At 45.5% G+C, this 26,275-nt stretch overlaps 1 protein-coding gene across 1 annotated transcript in view; it reads left to right on the top strand.

Moving 5' to 3' along the window:
* Nucleotides 1-26,275, top strand: part of pde4dip (phosphodiesterase 4D interacting protein) — a 545,686-nt gene that overhangs the window by 66,926 nt on the left and 452,485 nt on the right. Inside the window, exon 2 of the mRNA XM_078561344.1 lies at nt 15,169-15,218. Within this exon, the coding sequence (XP_078417470.1) occupies nt 15,169-15,218 (50 nt within the window). The remainder of the gene's footprint in view (nt 1-15,168; nt 15,219-26,275) is intronic.

The raw sequence follows: 26,275 nt of genomic DNA, 5'->3' as shown, positions 1-26,275 counted from the left end.
TACAGTAGCAGCACAGTCCAAGCTCTTTGGTACAGTATCAGCACAGTCCAAGCTCTTGATACAGTATCACCACAGTCCAAGATCTCTTGTATAGAATCAGCACTGTCCAAGCTCTTGGTACAGTATCAGCACAGTCCAAGCTCTTGGTACAGTATAAGCACAGTCTGAGCACTCTGGTACAGTATCAGCTCATTCTCAGTTCTCTGATACAGTATCACCTCATTCTGAACTCTATCATATAGCATCACCACAGCTTGAGCTTTCTGATACAGTATTACCTCAGTCTGAGCTCTCTGGTAAAGTATCAACTCAATCTAAACTCTCTGGTACAGTAGCACCTCATTCTGAGCTCTCTAGTAAAGTATCACTTCATTCTGAGCTCACTGATACAGTATCACCACATTCTGAGCTCACTGATACAGTATCACCATAGCCTGGGCTCTCTGATATAGTATCAGCACAGCCTGGTCTCTATGATACAGTATCTCCTCAGTCTGGGCTCTCTGGTACAGTAAAACCACAGTATGAGCTCTCTGATACAGCATCACCACATTCTGAGCTCACTGATACAGTATCACCATAGCCTGGGTTCTCTGATACAGTATCAGCACAACCTGGGCTCTATGATACAGTATCTCCTCATTCTGAACTCTCTGATGCAGTATCACCATAGCCTGAGCTCTCTGATACAGTATTACCTCAGTCTGAGCTCTCTGGTAAAGTATCACCTCAGTCTAAGCTCACGGGTACAGTATCACCTCATTCTGAGTTCTCTGCTCCAGTATCACCATAGCCTGGGCACTCTGATATAGTATCAGCACAGCCTGGGCACTATGATACAGTATCTCCTTAGTCTGAGCTCTCTGGTACAGTATCAACTCATTCTGAGTTCTCTGATACAGTATCACCATAGCCTGGGATCTCTTATATAGTATCAGCACAGCCTGGGCACTATGATACAGTATCTCCTTAGTCTGAGCTCTCTGGTACAGTATCCCCAAAAGTCTGAGCTCTCTGATACAGTATCACCTCATTCTGAACTCTCTGATACATTATCACCACAGCCTGCGCACTCTGATACAGTATCACCCCAGTCTAAGCTCTCTGGTACAGTGTCACCGCAGTCTGAGCTATCTGGTGGAGTATCTCCTCATTTTGAACTCGCTGATACAGTATTACCTCAGTTTGAGCTCTCTGGTAAAGTATCACCTCAGTCTAAGCTCTCTGGTACAGTATCACCACAATCCAAGTTCTTGGTACAGTATCAGCACAATCCAAGCTCTTGGTAGAGTATCAGCACAGTCCAAGCTCTTTGGTACAGTATCAGCACAGTCCAAGTTCTTGGTACAGTATCAGCACAGTCTGAGCTCTCTGGTACAAAATCAATTCAATTTGAGCTCTCTGGTACAGTATCACCATAGCCTGGGCTCTATGATATAGGATCACCTCAGTCTAAGCTCTCTGGTACAGTATCACTGCAGGCTGAGCTCTCTGGTACAGTATCACCTCATTCTGAAATCTCTGATACAGTATCACCATAGCCTGAGCTCTCTGATACAGTATTACCTCAGTCTGAGCTCACTGGTAAAGTATCACCTCAGTCTAAGCTCTCTGGTACAGTATCACCTCATTCTGAGCTCTCTGATACAGTATCACCTCAATCTAAGCTCTCTGGTACAGTATCACTGCAGTCTGAGCTCTCTGGTAAAGTATTACCTCAGTCTAAGCTCTCTGGTACAGTATCACCACAGTCCAAGATCTCTTGTACAGAATCAGCACAGTCCAAGCTCTTGGTACAGTATCAGCGCAGTATAAGCTCTTGGTACAGTATCAGCACAGTCCAATCTCTTAGTACAGTATCAGCACAGTCTGAGCTCTCTGTTACAGTATCAGCTCATTCTGAGCTCTGTGATACAGTATCACCACAGCCTGGTTTCTCTGATATAGTATCAGCACAGCCTGGGCTCTATGATACAGAATCTCCTCAGTATGAGTTCTCTGGTACAGTATCACCACAGTCGGAGCTCTCTGATACAGTATCACCACAGTCTGAGCTCTCTGATACAGTATTACCTCATCTGAGCTCCCTGGTAAAGTATCTCCTCAGTCTTAGCTCTCTGGTACAGTATCACCTCATTCAGAATATTCTGATACAGTATCGCCACCGCCTAGGCTCCCTGATAAAGTATCAGCACAGCCTGGGCTCTATCATACAGTATCACCTCAGTCTAAGCTCTCTGGTACAGTATCACTGCAGTCTGAACTCTCTGATGCGGTATCACCATAGCCTGAGCTCTCTGATACAGTATCACCTCAGTCTGAGCTCTCTGGTAACGTATCACCTCAGTCTAAGCTCTCTGGTACAGTATCACCTCATTCTGAGCTCACTGATACAGTATCACCATAGCTTGGGCTCTCTGATATAGTATCAGCACAGCCTGGGCTCTATGATACAGTATCTCCTCAGTCTGAGCTCTCTGATGCAGTATCACCTCATTGTGAGCTCTCTGACACAGTATTACCTCAGTCTGAGCTCTCTGGTACAGTATCACCACACTCTGAACTCTCTGATACAGTATCACCACAGTCTGAGCTCTCTGATACAGTATCACCAAAAGTCTGAGCTCTCTGATACAGTATCACCTCATTCTGAACTCTCTGATACAGTATCACCACAGCCTGCGCACTCTGATACAGTATCACCCCAGTCTAAGCTCTCTGGTACAGTGTCACCGCAGCCTGATCTATCTGGTGCAGTATCACCTCATTTTGAACTCCCTGATTCAGTATTACCTCAATTTGAGCTCTCTGGTAAAGTATCACCTCAGTCTAAGCTCTCTGGTACAGTATCACCACAGTCCAAGATCTCTTCTACAGTATCAGCACAATCCAAGCTCTTGGTACAGTATCAGCACAATCCAAGCTCTTGGTACAGTATCAGCACAGTCCAATCTCTTGGTACAGTATCAGCACAGTCTGAGCTCTCTGGTACAGTATCAGCTCATTCTGAGCTCTGTGATACTGTATTACCACAGCCTGGGCTCTCTGATATAGTATCAGCACAGCCTGGGCTCTATGATACAGAATCTCCTCAGTATGAGTTCTCTGGTACAGTATCACCACAGTCGGAGCTCTCTGATACAGTATCACCACAGTCTGAGCTCTCTGGTAAAGTATCTCCTCAGTCTGAGCTCTCTGGTACATTATGACCTCATTCAGAATATTCTGATACAGTATCGCCACCGCCTGGGCTCCCTGGTAAAGTATCAGCACAGCCTGGGCTCTATGATACAGTATCACCTCAGTCTAAGCTCTCTGGTACAGTATCACTGCAGTCTGAGCTCTCTGGTACAATATCACCTCATTCTGAACTCTCTGATGTGGTATCACCATAGCCTGAGCTCTCTGATACAGTATTACCTCAGCCTGAGCTCACTGGTAAAGTATCACCTCAGTCTAAGCTCTCTGGTACAGTATCACCTCATTCTGAGCTCTCTGATACAGTATCACCTCATTGTGAGCTCTCTGATACAGTATCACCTCAGTCTAAGCTCTCTGGTACAGTATCACTACAGTCTGAGCTCTCTGGTAAAGTATTACCTCAGTCTAAGCTCTCTGGTACAGTATCACCACAGTCCAAGATCTCTTGTACAGAATCAGCACAGTCCAAGCTCTTGGTACAGTATCAGCGCAGTCTAAGCTCTTGGTATAGTATCAGCACAGTCCAATCTCTTGGTACAGTATCAGCACAGTCTGAGCTCTCTGGTACAGTATCAGCTCATTCTGAGCTCTGTGATACTGTATCACCATAGCTTGGGCTCTCTGATATAGTATCAGCACAGCCTGGGCTCTATGATACAGTATCTCCTCAGTCTGAGCTCCCTGATGCAGTCTCACCACAGTCTGAGCTCTCTGACACAGTATTACCTCAGTCTGAGCTCTCTGGTACAGTATCACCACACTCTGAACTCTCTGATATAGTATCACCACAGTCTGAGCTCTCTGATTCAGTATTACCTCAATCTGAGCTCTCTGGTACAGTGTCACCACAGTCTGAGCTCTCTGGTAAAGTATCAGCAGAGCCTGGGCTCTATGATACAGTATCACCTCAGTCTCAGCTCTCTGGTACAGTATCACCTCATTCAGAACATTATGATACAGTATCACCACAGCCTGAGCTCTCTGGTACAGTATTACTGCAGTCTGAGCTCTCTGGTACAGTATCACCTCATTCTTAACTCTCTGATGCAGTATCACCATAGCCTGAGATCTCTGATACAGTATCAGTACAGCCTGGGCTCTGTGATACAGTATCTCCTCAGTCTGAGCTCTCTGGTACATTATCACTGCAGTCTGAGCTCTCCGGTACAGTATCACCTCATTCTGAACTCTCTGATGCGGAATCACCATAGCCTGAGCTCTCTGATACAGTATTACCTCAGCCTGAGCTCACTGGTAAAGTATCACCTCAGTCTAAGCCCTCTGGTACAGTATCACCTCATTCTGAGTCTCTGATACAGTATCACCTCATTGTGAGCTCTCTGATACAGTATCACCTCAGTCTAAGCTCTCTGGTACAGTATCACTACAGTCTGAGCTCTCAGGTAAAGTATCACCTCAGTCTAAGCTCGCTGGTACAGTGTCACCGCAGTCTGAGCTCTCTGGTACAGTATCACCTCATTCAGAACTCTTTGATACAATACCGCCACAGCCTGGGCTCTCTGATACAGTATCAGCACAGCCTGGGCTCTATGATACAGTATCTCCTCAGTATGAGTTCTCTGGTACAGTATCATCTCATTCTGAACTCTCTGATGCGGTATCACCATAGCCTGAGCTCTCTGATACAGTATTACCTCAGCCTGAGCTCACTGGTAAAGTATCACCTCAGTCTAAGCTCTCTGGTACAGTATCACCTCATTCTGAGCTCTCTGATACAGTATCACCTCAGCCTGGGCTCTCTGATAGAGTACCAGCACAGCCTGGACTCCACGATAGTGTATTACCACAGACTGAGCTCTCTGGTAAAGTATCACCTCAGTCTAAGCTCTCTGGTACAGTATCACCAAAGTCCAAGATCGCTTGTATAGTATCAGCACAATCCAAGCTCTTGGTACAGTATCAGCGCAGTCCAGGTTCTCTGGTACAGTATCAGCACTGTCCAAGCTCTTGGTACAGTATCAGCACAGTCTCAGCTCTCTGGTACAATATCAGTTCATTCTGAGCTCTCTGTTACAGTATCAGCACTGCCTGGGCTCTATGATACAGTATCACCTCAATCGAAGCTCTCTGGTACAGTATGACTGCAGTCTGAGCTCTCTGGTACAGTATCACCTCATTCTGAGCTCTCTGAAACAGTATCACCATAGCTTGGGCTCTCTGATATAGTATCAGCACAGCCTGGGCTCTATGATACAGTATCACCTCATTCTGAGCTCTCTGATACAGTATCACCTCATTGTAAGCTCTCTGATACAGTATCACCTCAGTCTAAGCTCTCTGGTACAGTATCACTGCAGACTGAGCTCTCTAGTAAAGTATTACCTCAGTCTAAGCTCTCTGGTACAGTATCCCCACAGTCCAAGATCTCTTGTAAAGAATCAGCACAGTCCAAGCTCTTGGTACAGTATCCACGCAGTCTAAGCTCTCTGGTACAGTATCAGCACAGTCCAATCTCTTGGTAAGTATCAGCACAGTCTGAGCTCTCTGGTACAGTATCAGCTCATTCTGTCCTCTGTGATACAGTATCACCACAGCCTGGGCTCTCTGATATAGTATCAGCACAGCCTGGGCTCTATGATACAGTATCAGCACAGCCTGGGCTCTATGATACAGTATCTCCTCAGTATGAGCTCTCTGGTACAGTATCACCACAATCTGAGCTCTCTGGTAAAGTATCTCCTCAATCTGAGCTTTCTGGCACAGTGTCACCAGAGTCTGAGATCTCTGGTACAGTATCACCTCATTCATAACATTATGATACAGTATCACCACAGCCTGGGCTCCCTGGTAAAGTATCAGCACAGCCTGGGCTCTATGATGCAGTATCACTTCAGTCTAAGCTCTCTGGTACAGTATCACCTCATTCTGAGCTCTCTGATACAGTACCACCAGAGCCTAGGCTCTCTGATACAATATCACCACAATCTGGGCTCTCTGAAATAGTATCACCACAGCCTGGGCTCTCTAATACAATATCACCACAGTCTGAGCTCTCTGATACTGTATCACCACAGTCTGAGCTCTTTGGTACAGTATCACTGCAGCATGAGATGTGCAGTAGAATATCAGGGTCAGTTTTTGATTCAAATTTTGACAGTACCGTGTCTCAAAGTGCTGGTTTGTGTGATGGCCGAACTGTGCCTAATGGCTCCTTTTTGATGAATCTACTCTGCATCTGTGGAAGCTATAAACAGATTTTCTGTGGTGTTGCTTATGTTGAATCACAGGTTTTATAAGAACAGGAATTTTACATTGATTAGTATAACCAAGAATATTGACTTAACAGTATTCGGCTAACCCGTGGATTCGAAAGTATCGAGATGGGTTTCAGGGTCTAGCAGCGCTTTGAGAGGGTCCCCGAGGAATCTGGGAATGCTGAAGGGTTTCTAGAGTTCCGGGATCCCAGGTGAAGGAGATTCTAGGAATACTAGTGCTGATTCTGGGCTCTGCAATTACTAGAAAAGGAATTCTTGTATCTTGGGGTATTGGGTGAGAGGCCTCAAGATGTGGAATCATTCGAAGCAACTCAGGGATTGGGTAGCATCACAATTGTAGTCTACAGCTTTATGATCAACGACAGGAGTCACAAGGTCTGAGAATACAGAATTGGAAACTTTAGTACCTTTTCTTAGTTATATATCATTATGGAGTAAATAGAACTGCAACTTCCAGCATATGCACATGTACAGTTAAACATGGAAATCAGGAAATTTTTGTGAAACTTGGAAAACTGTGAAGGGTGCGGCTACAATGACATAACTCTGATCCAGATTATAATCAGAGTAAAGTAATAGAAGCAAAATACTATAGAAGCTGGAAATCAGAGAATGTGAGAAATACTGAGCAGGTCAGGTAGCATTTGTGAGAAATAGTGTTAATAACTTGAAATGTTAACTTTGTTTCTCTTTGATGCTCCCTGACCTGCTGAGCATTTCTCACATTTTTCATTCAAAATAGACCTTTACAGAAAGGCAATATTGTGCTTATTGTGCCTGACTGTAAATTAACTTAATTCATAGTTTTTGCAAGCTTGCATTCCAAAGGGCAGAATTCTCCATATGGACTTAACTGTGCAAAAGGTGCAATGACTGTGGAGCATTTCTATGCCGAGACATAACGTGGAACAGCTGAAAATGTGCAGTAAGTGAAAATCTGCAGCTGTTGAATGCAGTACACGAAGCAAACAGCAAATCTCCTCCCTGTGCTACACTGAGGTTTAGCCTTTTCAAGGGCACTAACAGGAACCTAAGACATGCTCTTTGAACTAATTGCCTTCAGGATACCATTAACCTAGATTTGGGACTGTTTTATTGGCTTCAGATTTGGGCAGCTGCTCCATGAGTGCTCAGAAAACAGATGTGCTAAAAAATCTTAAAGCATAGTAAAGCTGAAATGTTCAACTAGTAAATGAGCTACTCTTTATGCCACTGAGCCTTATAGTCAAACAAAGTCTCAGGTTCCATCCCTAGTCTGTCGAGAGTTAGCTGATTTCATTTTAGGCAATGTGAGAGGCGCTACGGCATTAAGAATGGGGAAAAAGTCAGCTCGGGTTCCTGCCATTGGTAAGTAGCAACCAGTACTAGAAAGCAAGTACATTTTGAAGGCAAAATAAGGCTTAACTGTGATTCACTCCATGGTCAACTACCATGATGTATGCTCTAGCTTTATGTGAAGAAATATCATTTGTCTGTGGTAGTGGTGGTTGTGGTGCCTGTGCAATTTTACCCCAATATCTTCAAGAAATGAGAGAAGAAAACTAGAGGAACAGACCCCGGATGCCCTCATTAAATAAATATGACTTCTTGTCACCCAAAAGCTGCATGTTTTTCACAGCATGTACACAACTCTACAATGACAACCCTAATGTACTGGTAGACTTTCCTGTGAGTCCTGTGTGAATAAATTGACTGCAGAAAATGTATCAAATATTCTGTTGTTCTGAATTAACATTTATAAAAAGTGAAGTTGTTCCTAGTCAGATACTTAAAATTGCCCTTTATCTCAATAACTTGCTCAATGGACCAAATAGTTAGTGTTCCAGCTCAACAACACCACAGGTAGTGTGGCCTTGCTGCCTAATTCTACATTCTTTTCACATTAGAGATTATAACATCTTTAAACACTTTCAGTGAACCCCTGGTTTCTGGAAAACTGCATGTATCCTTTTACATGTTGAGAAATCTAGATAATTGCCCAAGGCACACAGAGCAGGACACATGTATGGTTGAAAAGAGGTGAGAAGATGAGGTAACTCAAAAAAGTAATGGCTAGGTGATGCCAAACTTGTGTTGCAAAACGTGTAGATTGCAGTAGTCATTGCTCGATTCATTTTTGAGAAAGGTCAATAGTGTGCTTGTTTAGAACGTGGGACTGCTGATTTTATACCTTCAATGTAAAATAGGATATTTGCCCGCAAGATAAGGTTGGTACTGAGAAACTAAGAATTGGAACTTAAAACTAAAGATTACTCTCTGCAGTTGCTACCTTGTTTTTCCTCTCAAACTTTTTAAAATAAACTATCCTTTATAACATTTTTGCTACACTAAGTACACAGAGGAAGATTTCCTTCTGCATCTTTGGTTATTTTTTAAACCTATTGACCAATGGAGTCAATTTGGGTTAAAATATTATCTTGGAGATCCCTCGAAGTCCCATGTGTAGCTGTTGAAAGGATTCTGCTTGGCTAAGGACACTCACTAGCTCCCGCATGTGAACAATGGCTCAGAGGAGGTGCCAGCACTCATGGAATTGTACAGCAACTTAAACAAGGAGCATTAAGACAGGACAGAGGAGGGAAGAAGATAGGGGCAAAAAGTTTCAGTAGTCTATAGAAAATCTTGGCCCTGTGTTCTGAACCAGATGCTGTCATGTTTCAGGAGATATGAGCCCTGTGCCACAGTCCCCTTTCTCCCCCTTTGTGTGAATAGTGACATCTTGCCTCTATCTCTTGAAGACCCAAGTTTCTCAGGAAAACTCATGCCAGATGGGACACATTATCATGAGCATTGAGTTGTAGTCACGACAGCAGATCATAGCCCCGAATTACTTACGGCATTGAGAACTTTTTAAGGAAGACGTTTTTTTTTCAAAAAGACATAGAATGGAATCTTACGTTGCCAACCTGATCGGGCATAAGATTGCACACAGTGACGTCGGGTGAGCATCCCAACGTCATCACGCACTCACACGATATTTCAGTCGGTGGGCCCGCACGGGTGCCGGAGCTGCACTCGCCAGTAATTAACAGGCCACTTAAGGCCTGTAACAGTCCCAATGATTTTTCCTTGCCCGTGCAATTTCGCTCTCGTCTCGCATGGGCAAAACGGGCAGGCAGAGAGCCAACATTTTCAAAAACCTCATCTAAGGGCAGGATTAAAAGGATCAGCAGCATTGCCAGCATGAGTAGTGAGGAGTTTTGGAGATAGTTTGCTGCTTGTTGCTTATTGGTACTTGGCAGCCTCATCTCTGTTCAGTTTCATTTTTAGCATTTCCAGGCTTTATTTCAGGACTTATTGGTGTCTGCAAGGCCCCCAGAGGATTCAGACTGTGTGGACCCTTCCAGGTATCAGACAGCCTTCCGTTACCCTGGTAATGGGGATTGTGGTCTCCACAGGAGGCACCTCCTCCTCTGAGGAGGAAGAGAGGGCCAGAAGGGAGAGGAGGCCAGGTGTTCCAATGCAGCTTCCAGGGGAGGGACCTGTGGGAGGAAAGGCGTGGACACAAGGGGTGCAGGCCAGCAGGAAGGCTAAGGTGGAAGGGGCCTCAGTAGATGCCACTATCCTGCTGCCAGAGTTTACAGGCAGCGATGCAGCTTCCTCAATATGTCCGAGGTGCAATGCTGAAGGAGGCTGTGCCTCTCAAGGGAGACAGTCACCTCCATCTGTCAGATGATTGGGCCTGAGATCAGCTCCGACCATGTGGGTGGACACCCCATGACAGTGGCTCTGAGGGTCACAGTGGCCCTCAACGTCTATGCTCCAGCTCTTTCCAGGGCTCAGTGGGGGGCCTGTGTGGAGTCTCCCAATCAGCTGTCTACAGTTGCATCAAGCTAGTGACAGAAACTCTGTTCAGGTGGGTCTTTACTGTACGGACAAGGCTAGCCAGATTCGCTTCCAATGCTGGGACTGCTCAAGGGGTGCACTGCAATACCCTCCAGAGCGGGTGTCACTGATTGTGGAGAGCGGAGCATGCAACCACTATCTGGCACTGGCAAGGGGGGGACCTCTTGAAGGAAGAGGATCTTGATGCTGCTGCACAAGCCACAGATGATGAGTCCAGCAGTGAGTCCGAAGAGGAGCACGGTGAGGAGAATGCTGAGGGCATGGAGCCAGACCTCAGTAACCTGCAGGGAGGCAGGGACACCAGGGACGCCTTGATTCAACGCTCCTTCAGCTAGGCTACCAAAGATCAGCTTTAACCGCAAGCCAGGACTGCTACCTCTGTCACAGATGTCTGAAAGGACCCTCTCATTTGAACACAAAGAACACAGTGCCTATGCAATAAAGTTCAGAAACACCTATTTACTGGCGTTCCCTGCACCAATGAAATAAAAAGGTGAAGCATACTCAGGCCATGACAAAAACACAATTTTTCTCATTCTAACAGTTCAGTGATATTTACATAAATGTTTCTGGTCTTCAAACCCAAACCAGTATACATAAAGTCAAATAAATGAACATAAAATCACCTGTGACCTGCCCTTTTTGTGCTCATGGTATCTTTAACTTACGTTTGCGAGTGCTACATCTTGGTGCTCCCCCCTTGATGGCACCAACATTGGAGACAGCCTGCTGACTGTGCTGTCTTGTTGGCCTAGTTAATCTTGGCGGTCGTCCTCTGGCCAGTGGAGCCTGTACTGGCCCCGCCTTCGAGGGAACAGCCAGTGCCATGGATGGCATCTCCCCAGTCACCGGAGCCTCATCAGATGCCACAGTCACTGGCAGAGGGGCGGAGTAGTTATTGCATCATCCAGAGTGCCATGACAGGAGCCCACAGAGACTACAGGCACCTAGCAGGGATACTGAGTGCGTCATCCATCTCCCACACTAACATTGACCACCTGAGGTTAGTGCCTGTGTGAGGGCTTGCAGGTCCAAGCACAACCCCAAGAACCCTTGATTCTGTTCCTGGAGCTGCCCCTCCATTAGAGTCGCCACTCTCTCAGTGGAGGAGGCAATATGCTCGGCCATGACAGTCAACGCAATGCTCACATGGATGCCTCCATCACAGAGATCATGGCAAGCACACCCTCATGGATCTCCGTCTGATCCTCCTGCACATCTCGCTGGACATCCAGCATCTGCTGCCTAATGGACAACTCCAGAGGCTCATCATCAGCCTTTGATTGAGCATCACCCTGGTGCCCAGCAGTTCTTTGACTGCTGGCGCCCTGGGCACTCTCTGCCTCCACCTGCACTTCAAGTGAGTGTGAAGTGCCCTCACCAATGTGCACCGAGATACTAGCTGCTGATCTAATGCCCACCTGAGGTGTTGGTATCTGGGCTGGTGCCTGCTTTAGAGAGTGGGTGTGATGCAGGTGCAGGTGCAAAAGAAGCTCAGTGGTCCCCCTGTGTCGGGGTGGCCCTTCGGGGTCCACGGAGCACACACCTGCTGGCGAACCTAAAAGGGAGAACAAGGACGTTTTATTAGTTGAAGTCAACACACTGTCACTGTGCATGCCAGGCACCCTGGCGAGACAATGGAAATCTGCATCATGGTGCCCTTGTCTTCCAATGATCAATGGGGACTCCAGGTTCAAAGCTCACATTAATGAAGAGATTACACTAGAATAGTTGCACAAGCCGAAAGTCTCACCTCTGTGCACTGCACTCTTACCTTCGTCTGGCACCCCCGCCTCTCCAGGCCCGGTTGCATACGGAGCGTGCCGGCTCTCAAGCTCCAGGGCACCTTGCTCGTATCTGGACAGGATTAGGAGGCTAGCGGGGCCTCCGCCGGTCCGAGACCTTTCAATATTGTTGTGGACTGTCTTCTCCTGAAACAACAGAGGAGCATTGATTAGTCTACACTGTACCTGCTGCACCGTTGCAGCCTGGCCAAACCCAGCTGAGGAGCACCTGGCAGGCGCATGCAAGTCATGGCCCTCGAGCCACAAGGAATTCAGTCCAAGCAGCCGGGCTCACCCCTTGGCCAGGTCCAGTGTCATTATCAGTTGGCGCTCAGACTCTAGCACCCCTGAGGTCCACGGGGGGACAGCCAGACCTTAACACTTCACACTGACCCATGCCAACATGGTACTCACCCTTCCTGAGTGCAGCAGGTCATTGAAGCGCTATACCACATCATAGCTGCTCACCCGGGCTGCCACCTCCTTCCATATCCGCTTGGTGAGGTGTGGTGGCCTCCTCCTCCCATCCCTGGGGACAAGGGTGTCCCTCCTGGCTGCCACCTCCTCTAGGAGGACAGCAAGACACTCATCAGAAAGTGCCGAGTGCCCATCCGACCTGCCCTACCACTTGCCATGTCCAACCGCACTCAAATCCATAGCCAGAATACAGGAGACGTCCTTCCATGGCAGCCTTCCAGGTGCTGCCTGGGCTGCTTTTGAACTGGCCGCTGAGTAGCCATTGGACCCTGCGGCCGACAGGCCCCTGTCCCCACTCGTCCCTTTCCGGCCAGCGGGGAGCTGCATTTCATGATTAATTGACCCACCAGCGTCAAATCGCGCTCAGGACCCGATCGCGGGCAATGGATCATTTCCTGGCCACTCCCGGGCCCGCCCGCCGCGCCTCCATGACAGCCTCAAAATTCTGGCCATGCAAGCAAAAGCTGGCTGAGAATATAAAGTTGTGTAAAATTCCTATGTGGATTACACTTGACTGACTCGTCCAGCAACCTGGAATGTCACACTTAAAAGGTGTCAGGGCCTACTTCAGGCAGAGATGCTTGAAAGGAAGAGATGTAATGCAAAAGACTGAACTTTAATCTCCTATGGTTACGGAGGCAATGGATACTGATTACCACATCTCAGCAGAAACCATCTCCTGTTGAGTTATATCTCAGAATGTGGAAATGCTCTGAGTTGAAAGAAAGCAGATTCTGGGCAAAAGACATGTTTGTTTTTTCCCTTACAGGAATGAGATTCTTGGGAATGTGTGGGTTCTACTGCAAGTTCATCCCAAACTTCAGCACAGTAGCCGCCCCGCTGACAGACCTATTACAGAAAAAAGCGAAGATAGCGTGGACTGAGAAATGCCAGACAGCTTTAGAAAAGCTGAAAGCCATTTTAATAGGTGAGCCTGTGCTTGCAGCTCTGGACTTTAACTAAGCATTTAAATTGGATGCAAGTGACATCGAGGTAGGAGCTGCCCTCCTCCAGGAAGACGAATCAGGAATAGAGAGACCAATCAGGTACTTCTTCAAAAATCTAAACAAGCATCTGGTGTGTTAGTGTGTGCTGTGAGGGTCACAGCAGAAGGACATCACCTAGGCATCCCTAAAATATGCAGGTCTGCTGGAGGCAAGTCAGCAAAGCCACGGTCAAAAAAGGAAATAGGACAGCTCCTTCAGCTAACCTGCAGAACCAAGTGCCTGCAAACTAACTGCTCAACTGCCAAAATCAGCTCTACCGGCATAACCCAACTTAACAGTCGCAACATTTCACCATCTACACCTCACAGACAAGCCAAAGATTGATTTGTATATCTTTTTTAACTTTTATTTTTGGACTCAGCTTCTCATTTCTGATCTGTGTGTCTGTGTGTTGCTTTTTTTTTTCTCGGGTTTTTAGTATCTAATAAACTTACTCTTTCTTTGGCTCAAGAAAACCTGGTTAAATTGGCTCCTTTTAAAACATAAATAAATTTGGACTGGGAAAAGGTTTGGACTGGGAAAAGGTCTACAAGGGAAGGGATCCCTTTTTAATTAACCTTGTTGCAACCAACTGAGGGGGTTGAAGAAAGAAGGTTAGCCAGCTTATCCCTCCTCACCTGGGGACCAGTCGTAACAGTTGTAATATAATATTTCAATCCACCAATTCAGATAATTGGTGGATTGAAATATTACATTACAACTCAATCTGGGGCCATATTTGGCTGTGAAACCTGTCAACAATGAACTTGGCCTGTATGCAGAAATGGACCAGAATATTGCTGCCCTTAAAATGATAACAGTAAATGTAACATTACAAGCTGCATTCTCCACAGCAAGACTACGCACACTTACCAAAACATTGAACCAAGGATTCTGTTTGGAACTAAACTACTAGATATTTTATTACCTTAGGATGAAGTCAAATTCTCCCTTTAGGCTGTCACCAATACTAAATGGTTATGCCAAATGTATTATGATCCAAGAATTCTTTGTTAGTCCAATTAGCAAAGAGATTATGACTGACTTGTAGTCAGCTGTATATTTGTCTTCTGTTGTGAATTTTATACTTTGGAAGCCAAAAACCTATGTTGGCAAACTTGGCAACCAAGAGTGGTGGTTAACTGTTATCACCATTGAAGTCATTGTGCTGCATTCCTCAAGTAGTCAATCAGTTTGACAATAGGATTTATTTTGGAAATTTATTGAACACTGTTATGATTGTGAAGAAATACATTAAAAGGCAAAAACGCTAGTGTAAATATAGTAAAAAGAATTTAATACAAATCAGAGAAGCAAGTGCATGCCTTAGGGTATTCATTTTCTTTGTGAGCGTGTAAAAGGCAAAAGAATCATGCTAGGACTTGTAACATAATCAGAATACAGGGCAGGAAGAAAAGTAGCCAGTCAGAAGCATCATTTGCAGGTTGGATGCATGTAAAATGGGTGAAAAAGTTGGGCCCCAGTGCCAAAATCAGGTCAAAATCACAATGCATGAAGTGGCCTGGGGGAAAACCGTGAGGAAGTGATCACTAAATCACTGATAAATCAGCTTGTTGTGCCTTTATGCTGCTTATTGGGATGGAAACTAAGACAACTGATGATATCTTTGTGTTGCAGGGACAACATCAGCGAAGACACCTCTCGACCTGCCAGTAGTCATGTGACAAGTAAGTATACACAATCAATAATTTTACTTTAAGAGATGGACTTGCAGTCACTAGTTCAGTGAAGCATGATGCTGTGTCCAGTACTATCCACTTTAACAGTGAAAATTGGCCAAGTGTACAATTAATTACCATTGCCTGGCTTCATCTGCTTCATCTTCAGGAGCACTATCGTGAAACAATGGAAAAGTAAATCAAGTGAGGTATAAATCTGGATGCCTATAATCCATTTTTGACTTTTTAAAAAATTCTTTCATGGGATGTGGGCATCGCTGGCTTGGCCAGCATTTATTGCCCATCCCTAATTGTCCTTAAGAAGGTGGTGGGGAGCTACCTTCTTGAAAAACTGCAGTGCATGTGGTGTAGGTACACCCATTGTGCTGTTAGGGAGGGAGTTCCAGGATTTTGATCCAGCGACAGCGAAGGAACGGCAATATATTTCCAAGTCAGGATGGTGTGTGGCTTGGAGGGAAACTCGCAGGTGGTGACATTCCCATGAATCTGCTGCCCTTGTCCTAGGCGATAGAGGTCATGGGTTTGGAAGGTGCTGTGGAATGAGCCTTGGTGACACGCTATGGTACACATATGTGGATATGCTGCCACTGTGGCATTGGTGGTGGAGTGAGTGGATGTTGAAGATGGGGTGCCAATCAAGCAGACTGCTTTGTCCTAATGGTGTCGAGCTTCTTGAGTGTTGTTGGAGCTGCAAGTATCCAGACAAGTGGAGAGTATTCCATCGCACTCCTGACTTGTGCCTTGTAGATGGTGGACAGGCTTTGGGGAATCAGGAGGTGAGTTACTTTCTGCACATTTCCCAGCCTCTGACCTGCTCTTGTAGCCACAGTATTTATAAGACTGGTCCAGTTCAATTTCTGGTCAATGGTAACCCCATGATGTTGATAGTTGGGGATTCAGCAATAGCAATGCCATTGAATGTAAGGTGGAGATGGTTGGACTCTCTCTTGTTGGAAATGGTCATTGCCTGGCACTTGTGTGGCATAAATGTCAGTTGCCATTTATCAGCTCAAGCCTGAATGTTGCCCAGGTCTTGCTGCAAATGGACATAGACAGCTTCAGTATCTGAGGAGTCACAAATGGTGCTGAACATTGTGCAATCAGCGAACATCCCCACTTCTGACCTTATGATGGAGGGAGTGTCATTGACGAAGCAGCTGAAGATGGTTGGCCCTAGGATACTACCTTGAGGAACGCCTGTAGTGATGTCCTGAGACTGAGGTTGTTGACCTCCAACAACCACAGCCATCTTCCTTTGTGCTAGGTCTGACAATATAAGTTAAAATCACCCCTAAGAAGTGTGCTAGTATTGCATTAAAATATATTGCATTACTTTAAAGTATACTGCATTCTTGCAAAGTGTACTGGCTGGCTCACAAGTCATCTTGTTCTTTCTTGTTATGTATTGGTACCAAATGCTAAATGGCACAGATCATCCAAAGAGCAGCAACCATTGTCAGATTGCTGCTCCAATCAAATTTTTCCCAGACTCGACACTGTCCCACATTTCTTGCCTGGTCTTCCAAGCCCAGCTTTACCAGAAATGTGGAGCACAGCATCCACTGGGAACTGCATCAAAGTGCAGAAGAGTCTGAGGGAAGACAGGACAGGCCTCGTTTTTGCAGCACTTAGAGTGGTAAGTTTAAAGGCCTAGCTTCAATGTTAGTGAATAGGTAAATGAGTGAATTTTAGTGAATGGGTGAGTGGATGAATGAGTGGTGATAAGGTGGGCAGGTAGGTGAGGTAAGTCGATAAATGGGTAGGGAGGGGAGGTAAGTGGGTAGGTAGGATGTGTGGGGTGGTAGGTGGGTAGGTAGCAGGTGGGTGAGGAAGTAGTCTGGCTTGGGGGTTAATTGGGTGGTTGGGGGGTTAGTCAGGTGGATGGGTGGGGAATTGGGTCAGGGGGTAGTCTAGAGGTCAGGGGAGTAGTTGGGGGGAATCAGGGGGTAGTCGGGGACTCAAAGGGGTTGTCAGGGCATTAGTCAGGGTTAGGGAAAGTTGGGGGGTTAGGAGGTGGTTGATGGGTCGGGGGGGTTGTTGGAGGGATTGGTGGGGGTTAGTACTCAGGGGGTACTGGTCAAGGAGTAGTGATTGGGGTGTCAGTTCTGGAGCTACCCAGGAGTCACACTAGTCATTTTCTGTCTAATATTTCCTGGGTAAATATTCAGGCAAGTCCATTGGAACTGTCTGTAGTCTCTGACACTAGCTCAGAGTCAGAGACATTTGCGCAGGGTCCTGGGAGCATGGGAATTGCCCGCCGGAAGTTCAAAACTTCCTGGGCAATTCCTACATAAGTCAGGGTGCCAGGACTTCCACAGGGTCATGACACACATCTCCAGTTGTATGTCCAGTCTCTGACGATCCGGAAACTAGAAGATTTGGGCAAATATGTCCAAGAAAAATATTGCTGAGGGCTTTACAAGTTTGTTGGATTCTGTAGTTTTATTTCAAAAGTAATGAGGGTGAAATCAGCTGGCAGTGTAAAACAGGTGATAATGAGTCAGCAGCCCATACAGCCCTTGCAACTTTGTCCTTCATTGACCTGAAACATTGACTTTGTTGGTTGTTTTGTGCTTTTGCCCAAGACCAAGTTCACCCTACAGTCTTTATTCAATAATGTTTGGCACCTATTTGTACTTTGCTTGGCAAATACTCAGACGCAGCAATATAGTCTACTGAGTCAAATATCGCCTGATCCTGACCACATGAGAACATTATATTACCATGACATTGAGCTGTTTGCTTCTTCTTCTGTCCTAGGCTGATAAGTGGCAAGTAATATTCGTGCCACACAAGGGTCAGGCAATGACCATCTCCAACAATAGAGAATCTAACCATCTTACTTTGACATTCAATGACATTACCATTGCTGAATCCCCCACTATCAACATCCTGAGGGTTGCCATTGACCAGAAACTGAACTGGACTAGTCATATAAATACTGTGGCTACAAGAGCAGATCAGAGGCTGGGAATTCTGCAGGGAGTAACTCACCTCCTGACTCCCAAAAGCTTGTCCACTGTTTACAAGGTACACGTCAGGAGTGTGATGTAATACTTTCCACTTGCCTGGATGAGTGCACCTCCAACAACACTCACATAGCTCGACAGCCTGCTTGATTGGCACCTCATCCACTACTTTAAACATTCACTCCCTCTGCCAGTGACACACAGTGACAGCAGTGTGTACCATCTACAAGATGCACTGCAGCAGCTCACCCAAGGCTCCTTCGGCAGCACCTTACAAACCCACAGTCTCTACCATCCAGAGGACAAGGGCAGCAAATGCAAGGGAACTTCACCAACTGCAAGTTCGCCTCTAAACCACAGATCATCCTAACTTGAAACTAACTGTTGCTTCACTGCCACCTAGTCAAAATCCTGGAGCTACCTCCATAACAGCACTGTGGGTGTACCTACACCACATGAACTGCAGCGGTTCAAGAAGCAGCTCACCATCACCTTCTCAAGGGCAATTAGGGATGGGTAATAAATGCTGGCCTAGGCAGCAATGCCCCAATCCCATGAATGAATAAATAAAAAACAAACTGGGATGTGAGCCATCTGGACCAACTGTCTTATCCACACTAATAGACGATCTTTTGAGTATGCCCTTCTTATAAATTTTGATCCCATCTATTACCTCTACCATCTCCATTTCTATTGATATTTTGTCAGCATCCCCTTCCTTAGTGAACACTGATACGAAGTAACTCACAAAGTATCCTATCCTTACCCTGCACCTCTAAGCATATAATACACTCTTTGACCCAACCCCATCTTTTACTACACAACAAAAACAGAATTACCTGGAAAAACTCAGCAGGTCTGGCAGCATCGGTGGAGAAGAAAAGAGTGGATGTTTCGAGTCCACATGACCCTTCAACAGAACTGAGTATAGTTAGGAGAGGGGTGAGATATAAGCTGGTTTAAGGTGGGGGGCGGGGGGAGAGAAGTTGAGGGTGGGATGGTTGTAGGGACAAGCAAGCAGTGATAGGAGCAGATAATCAAAAGATGTCACAGACAAAAGGATCAAAGAGGTGTTGAAGGTGGTGATATTATCTAAGAAAAGTGCTAATTAAGAATGGATGGCAGGACACTCAAGGTACAGCTCTAGTGGGGGTGGGGTGGAAAGACTGACAAGGTATTAGTTGTAGATTTAAAAATAAGGGAAATAGGTGGGAAAAGAAAAATCTATATAAATTATTGAAAAAAACAAAAGGGAGGGGGAAGAAACGGGGTGGGGATGGGGGGAGGGAGTTTAAGATCTAAAGTTGTTGAATTCAATAATAATTGTTCACCTTCATTGCTTTCCATTTCTCTCCTGGTGTTTGACAAGGTGTTTACTAAAACCCGCTTTCACAGCCATATTTCCTTTCTCAGTAACTGTCTCCGTCTCCGACTCACCCCACGTGGATTTCAACTGAAATTCCATCCCTCTTGTTTCGAACCCACCCAGGATTACAGGTATCTCCGGGACATAAAACGTTTCTCGGACTGCTGTTCCCGTCGCATTCTGAGATCCACACTCAGTGCCATGCGCCGCAATATGAACACTCTCGACCTCTCCCTCCAGCAGCACTGCCGCACCCTTTTTCAAAGCTGCGCGTGCCCCGAGTTTCATTTTATTCTTCGCCTCATCCGACGCCTCAACAAGAAACTTTTTCTCTTTCTCTCAAGTGCTAAGGAATGCAAGCTCCAACAACTCATCGACACCAACACACATCTGGGACCCTCCACCCCTGTTTGTCCCTCCGTCCCCACCCTATCTTCCAATCCCAGCCCCAGCCGTGTATTCACTATACCCCCTGACCTTCCCCACTCCGACGCTGAATGTTCAGTGCTCAGCAAAGGACTTAGTTTCATACCCTTACGCCCTCATCTCAATGAATTTCGGGCTCGGCACGATGCTGAACTCTTCTTCCGCCGTCTTTGTCTCCGTGCCCACTTCTTTGGGCAGCAGTCCTCTCCCCGTTCAACGGATCCTTTTACCCACCTCCAATATTCTCCCTCCACCTGGACCCCTCCCTCTGGATTCTTACCTTCTCTTGATCTTTTCATTGAGAACTGTCAGCGTGACATTAGCCGTCTCAATTTCTCTGCTCCTCTCACCCATTCTAATCTGTCTCTCTCTGAACTTACTGCACTCCGTTCTCTCAGGTCCAGCCCCAACATTGTCATCAAACCCGCTGACAAGGGTGGTGCTGTTGTTGTCTGGCGCACTGACCTCTACCTCGCGGAGGCTGAGCGTCAACTCGCAGACACTTCCTCCTACCTCTCCCTGGACCATGACCCCACCACGGAACATCAAGCCATTGTTTCCAGGACTGTCACTGACCTCATCTCCTCTGGAGATCTTCCTCCCACAGCTTCCAACTTGATAGTCTCCCAACCTCGGACGGCCCGCTTCTACCTCCTACCCAAAATCCACAAACAGAACTGTCCCGGCAGACCGATCGTGTCAGCCTGTTCCTGCCCCACGGAACTCATTTCTCGTTATCTTGACTCCCTTCTCTCTCCCCTTGTCCAGTCCCTTCCCACCTACATCCGTGATTCCTCTGACGCCTTACGTCACATCAACAATTTCCAGTTCCCTGGCCCCAACCGCTTCCTCTTCACCATGGATGTCCAATCCCTCTACACCTCCATCCCCCACCAGGATGGTCTGAGGGCCCTTAGCTTCTTCCTTGAACAGAGGCCCAAACAATCCCCATCCACCACTACTCTCCTCCATCTGGCTGAACTTGTTCTCACACTGAACAATTTCTCCTTTAACTCCTCTCACTTCCTCCAAATAAAAGGTGTGGCTATGGGTACCCGCATGGGCCCCAGCTATGCCTGTCTCTTTATGGGGTATGTGGAACATTCCTTGTTCCAGTCCCACTCCGGCCCCCTCCCACAACTCTTTCTCCGGTAAATTGATGATTACTTCGGTGCTGCTTCATGCTCTCGTTGGGACCTGGAAAAATTTATTAATTTTGCTTCCAATCTCCACCCCTCCATCATTTTCACATGGTCCATCTCTGACACTTCTCTTTCCTTCATTGACCTCTCTGTCTCAATTTCTGATGATAGACTGTCCACCAACATCCATTACAAGCCTACCGACTCCCACAGCTACCTCGACTACAGCTCCTCACACCCCGCTTCCTGTAAGGACTCCATCCCATTCTCTCAGTTCCTTCGCCTCCGTCGCATCTGTTCTGATGACGCTACCTTCAAAAACAGTTCCTCTGACATGTCCTCCTTCTTCCTTAACCGAGGTTTTCCACCCACGGTCGTTGACAGGGCCCTCAACCGTGTCCGGCCCATCTCCCGCTCATCCGCCCTCACGCCTTCTCCTCCCTCCCAGAAACATGATAGGGTCCCCCTTGTCCTCACTTATCACCCCACCAGCCTCCGCATTCAAAGGATCATCCTCCGCCATTTCCGCCAACTCCAGCATGATGCCACCACCAAACACATCTTCCCTTCACCCCACCTGGTGGCCTTCCGTAGGGATCGTTCCCTCCGGGACACCCTGGTCCACTCCTCCATCACCCCCTACTCCTCAACCCCCACCTATGGCACCTCCCCATGCCCACGCAGAAGATGCAACACCTGCCCCTTCACTTCCTCTCTCCTCACTGTCCAAGGGCCCAAATACTCCTTTCAAGTGAAGCAGCATTTCATTTGCATTTCCCCTAACTTAGTCTACTGCATTCGTTGCTCCCAATGCGGTCTCCTCTACATTGGAGAGACCAAACGCAAACTGGGCGACTGCTTTGCAGAACACCTGCAGTCTGTCCGCAAGCAAGACCCAAACCTCCCTGTCGCTTGCTATTTTAACACTCCACCCTGCTCTCTTGCCCACATGTCTGTCCTTGGCTTGCTGCATTGTTCCAGTGAAGCCCAACGCAAACTGGAGGAACAGCACCTCATCTTCCGACTAGGCACTTTACAGCCTTCCGGGCTGAATATTGAATTCAACAACTTTAGATCTTAAACTCCCTCCCCCCATCCCCACCCCATTTCTTCCCCCTCCCTTTTGTTTTTTTCAATAATTTATATAGATTTTTCTTTTCCCACCTATTTCCCTTATTTTTAAATCTACAACTAATACCTTGTCAATCTTTCCACCCCACCCCACCCCCACTAGAGCTGTACCTTGAGTGTCCTGCCATCCATTCTTAATTAGCACTTTTCTTAGATAATATCACCACCTTCAACACCTCTTTGATCCTTTTGTCTGTGACATCTTTTGATTATCTGCTCCTATCACTGCTTGCTTGTCCCTACAACCACCCCACCCTCAACTTCTCTCCCCCCGCCCCCCCACCTTAAACCAGCTTATATTTCACCCCTCTCCTAACTATACTCAGTTCTGTTGAAGGGTCATGTGGACTTGAAACGTCGACTCTTTTCTTCTCTGCCGATGCTGCCAGACCTGCTGAGTTTTTCCAGGTAATTCTGTTTTTGTTTTGGATTTCCAGCATCCGCAGTAGTATTTTGTTGTTCCCATCTTTTACTATCTGCTTATTATTTCCATTAAATTGGTGGGGTTCCCTTTTATGTTGAATGCCATTCTATTCTCATAACCTCTCTTTGCAGTCTTATTTTCCTCTTCACTTCCCTTCTCAACTTATTGTATTTGGCCCGATTCTTGCTTGAAGAAATCCCCTGACATGCATTATACACCGTCTTTTTCTGTTTCATCATATTCTCTTTCTCTCTCACCATCCAAGGAGCCATAACTTTGGCCCTTTACTTTTCGCTGGTGATAGTATTCTCATGAAATTGTTGCTTTTGGCCTTTATTGTGAGAGCTTGCAATGATGGACTAAGATTGATGAGTTGGTGCAATGCATCCTGCAGGTGCACATACTGAAGCACATTGCACTTCTGGTGATGCATTGTACCTGAATTATGTTTATTGCATTTTGCTTCCTGTATTAGGTCATTTTGACGAGTAGGTTGCTATGTTTGCACATTTGCTTAGTTTCTTTACCAACTTTTCCTGAAGTACAGTTGATTCTTGAGCTTAGCTCCCAGCCCTCATTTTCCAGTCACTGGGAACTTATCACAATTTGTGCAGGAGGCAATTTTCAGCAAGACCAGAAGACAGGCACAACTCTTGACATTGCCAATGTTACATTTTCAGGGCTTACTTGTAGAGATAGCACTTATAAATACATTTGTATTTTCAGTTTTTCTCTGTTTAAAAAAAATCTTGCTTTTTTTAAGATAGTGGGAGATTCATCAATGATAATGTCACTGAATGTCAAGGGGAGATGATTAGATTCTCTCTTGTCAGAGATGGTCTGACACTTTTGTGGCATGAATATTACTTGCCACTTATCAGCCCAAGCCTGAAGCTTAGTGGGAATGGAGAGAGTGAAAGGGCTTGCCATAATCTTCCAACGTTCCTGAACCATGCTGGGACCAGCGTTCTGGCAAGTCATATAAATAGGGCAGTAGAGAGGTCTTTAAACTAATAGTGAGGGTGAGGGATCAAGTGGGGGGAGATGTGATAAATTAAACAGAGAGGACAAGGCAAGAGAGCAAGGTAGCAATAAGAGAATTGATAATCTGTGTGTGGCAGGAAGGGACAGAGCCTACAAACCTAAGAGTGCACCAGCATATAAGGCTAGAGTTCACAAAAATAATAAAGAAACAGAATTAAAGGCACTCTATGTGAATGCACATAGCATTCTCAACATTGTAGATGAATTGATGACACAAATGGAAATACACAAGTATGATCTAATTATGGAGACATGACTGCAGGATGACCAAGGCTGGGGGATGAATGTTCAAGGGTATTCAATATTTAGGAATGATAGGCTGAAAGGAATATGAGGTGGGGTAGCACTGTTAATAAAGGATAAGATCAGTATGTTAGTGAGAGAGGATCTTAGATTGGAAGATCAAGATGTAGAATCAGTTTGGGTGGAGCTAAGAAACAGCAAAGGGCAGCAAACATTGGTAGTTCTTTATAGGCTCCCAAACAGTAGAGGTAACATAGGGCACAGTATAAATCAGGAAATTAGAGGTGCATGTAACAAAGGTAATGCAGTAATCATGGGCTGTTCAATCTACATACAGACTGGGTAAACCTAATTAGTACTAATGTTGTGGAGGAAGAATTCCTGGAATGTATATGAGATGATTTTCTAGAATAGTATGTTAAGGAAACAACTAGAGAATGGGCTATTTTAAATCTAGTATTGTGCAATGAGAAAGGCCTAATTAATAATCTTGTTGTAAAGGAGCCTTTAGGGAAGAGTGGCTATAATGTGACAGAATTTTACATTATTTTTGAAGGTGATATAGTTCAATCCAAAACTAGGGCCTTAAATCTAAACAAAGAAAATATGAAGGTGTGAGGGGCAAATTGGCTGTGGTAGTTTGGGAAACTACATTGAAACATTTGACAGTAGGCAGGCAATGGCTGGCATTTAAAGAATTAATACATGGTTTACAGCAAATTTACATTCCTTTTAGGCACAAAAACTCCAGCTGGAAAGGTTGTCTAACCATGGCCAACAAGAGAAATTATCGATTTTATTAGACAAAGTAAGAGGCTTATAGTTGCTAAAAAAAAATAGTAAGCCTGAGGATTGGGAGCATTTCAGAATTCAGCAAAGCAGGACGAAGAAATTGACAAAGAGAAAATAGAATATGAAAGTAAACTAACGAGAAACATAAAAACAGACTGTAAAAGCTTCTATATACTTACGTAGAAAGGAAAAGATTAACAAAGACAAAAGGCCTACTACAGGCAGAGACCAGAGGATTTATAGTGGGGAATAAGGAAATGGCAGAGAAACTAAATAAATACAAGTCGAGTATCCTTTATCCGCAAATCCGAAAACCGAACACATCCAAAAACCACACTTTTTTTGAACCTCATCGACCTTTAGCGCAGGAAGCCTATGACCTGAGCTGACATGACCCGAGCCGACACGAACCTCGCCAATTGTACCTGACCTTTAGCATGGGAAGTCTAGTTGTTTGTCTGTACTGTTTACCTTGTGATTAGTCTGCACTGTTTATCTTGCGAACCCTTTCCTACAAGCAGAATCGCAGATGGCGCCACGGGTGGGAACTTATTACATTACCCTGTATTTATTATTCAGTGATGCATCTTACTTTTCTTGCCATTTTATTTGCTTTAGACTATAGCTAGCCTAGGCTTTGGCATTGGAATGTAAGTAGACATAGGCCTATATGCGGTATCCGAAAACTGAAATTATCTGTAATCCAAAATGCAATTGGCCCTGAGGGTTTCAGATGAAGGATACTCGACCTGTATTTTGTGTCTTTCTTCATGGAGGAAGATATAAAAAACCTCCCAGGAATACTAGAGAACCAAGAGACTAGCAAGAATGAGGAACTGAAAGAAATTAGCATTTGTGAAAAAGTAGTACTGGATAAGTCAGTAGGACTGAAGGTTGATAAACCCCCTGGATCAGATGATCTACATCCCAGAGTTTTGAAAGAAGTGGCTGCAGATATAGTGGATGCTTTGGTGGTCATCTTCCAAACTCCTATAGATTCTAGAATGGTTCCTGCAGATTGGAAGGTAGCAAATGTAACCTGACTATTTAAGAAAGGAGGGAGAGAGAAAACGGAACTACAGACCTGCTAGCCTTACATTAGTAGTAGGGAAAAAGCTAGAATATATTATAAAGGATGTGATAAGTGAATGTTTAGAAAAAAATGGTGGGATTGAGCAGAGTCAACATGGATTTATGAAAGGGAAATCAAGTCTGACAAACCTGTTGGAGTTTTTTTGAGGATGTAACTAGCAGAATAGATTTTGGATTTGGATTTTCAGAAGGCTTTCAATAAGGTCCCATACAGGAGGTTAATAAGCAAAATTAGAGCACATGGAATTGGAGGTAATATACTGGATTGAGAATTGGTTAATGGACAGAAAACAGAGAGTAGGAATAATCAGGTCACTCGCAGTTTGGCAGGGTGTGACTTGTGGGGTATCGGAAAGACCAGTGTTTGGGCCCCAGCTATTCACAATCTATGATTTGGATATGGGGACCAAATGTAA

This window comes from Cetorhinus maximus, chromosome 17 (assembly GCF_964194155.1).
Source record: "Cetorhinus maximus chromosome 17, sCetMax3.hap1.1, whole genome shotgun sequence".
Lineage (NCBI taxonomy): Eukaryota > Metazoa > Chordata > Chondrichthyes > Lamniformes > Cetorhinidae > Cetorhinus > Cetorhinus maximus.
The sequence above is the reverse complement of the archived record's forward strand: the minus strand, read 5'-3'. Positions and strand labels throughout refer to the sequence as shown.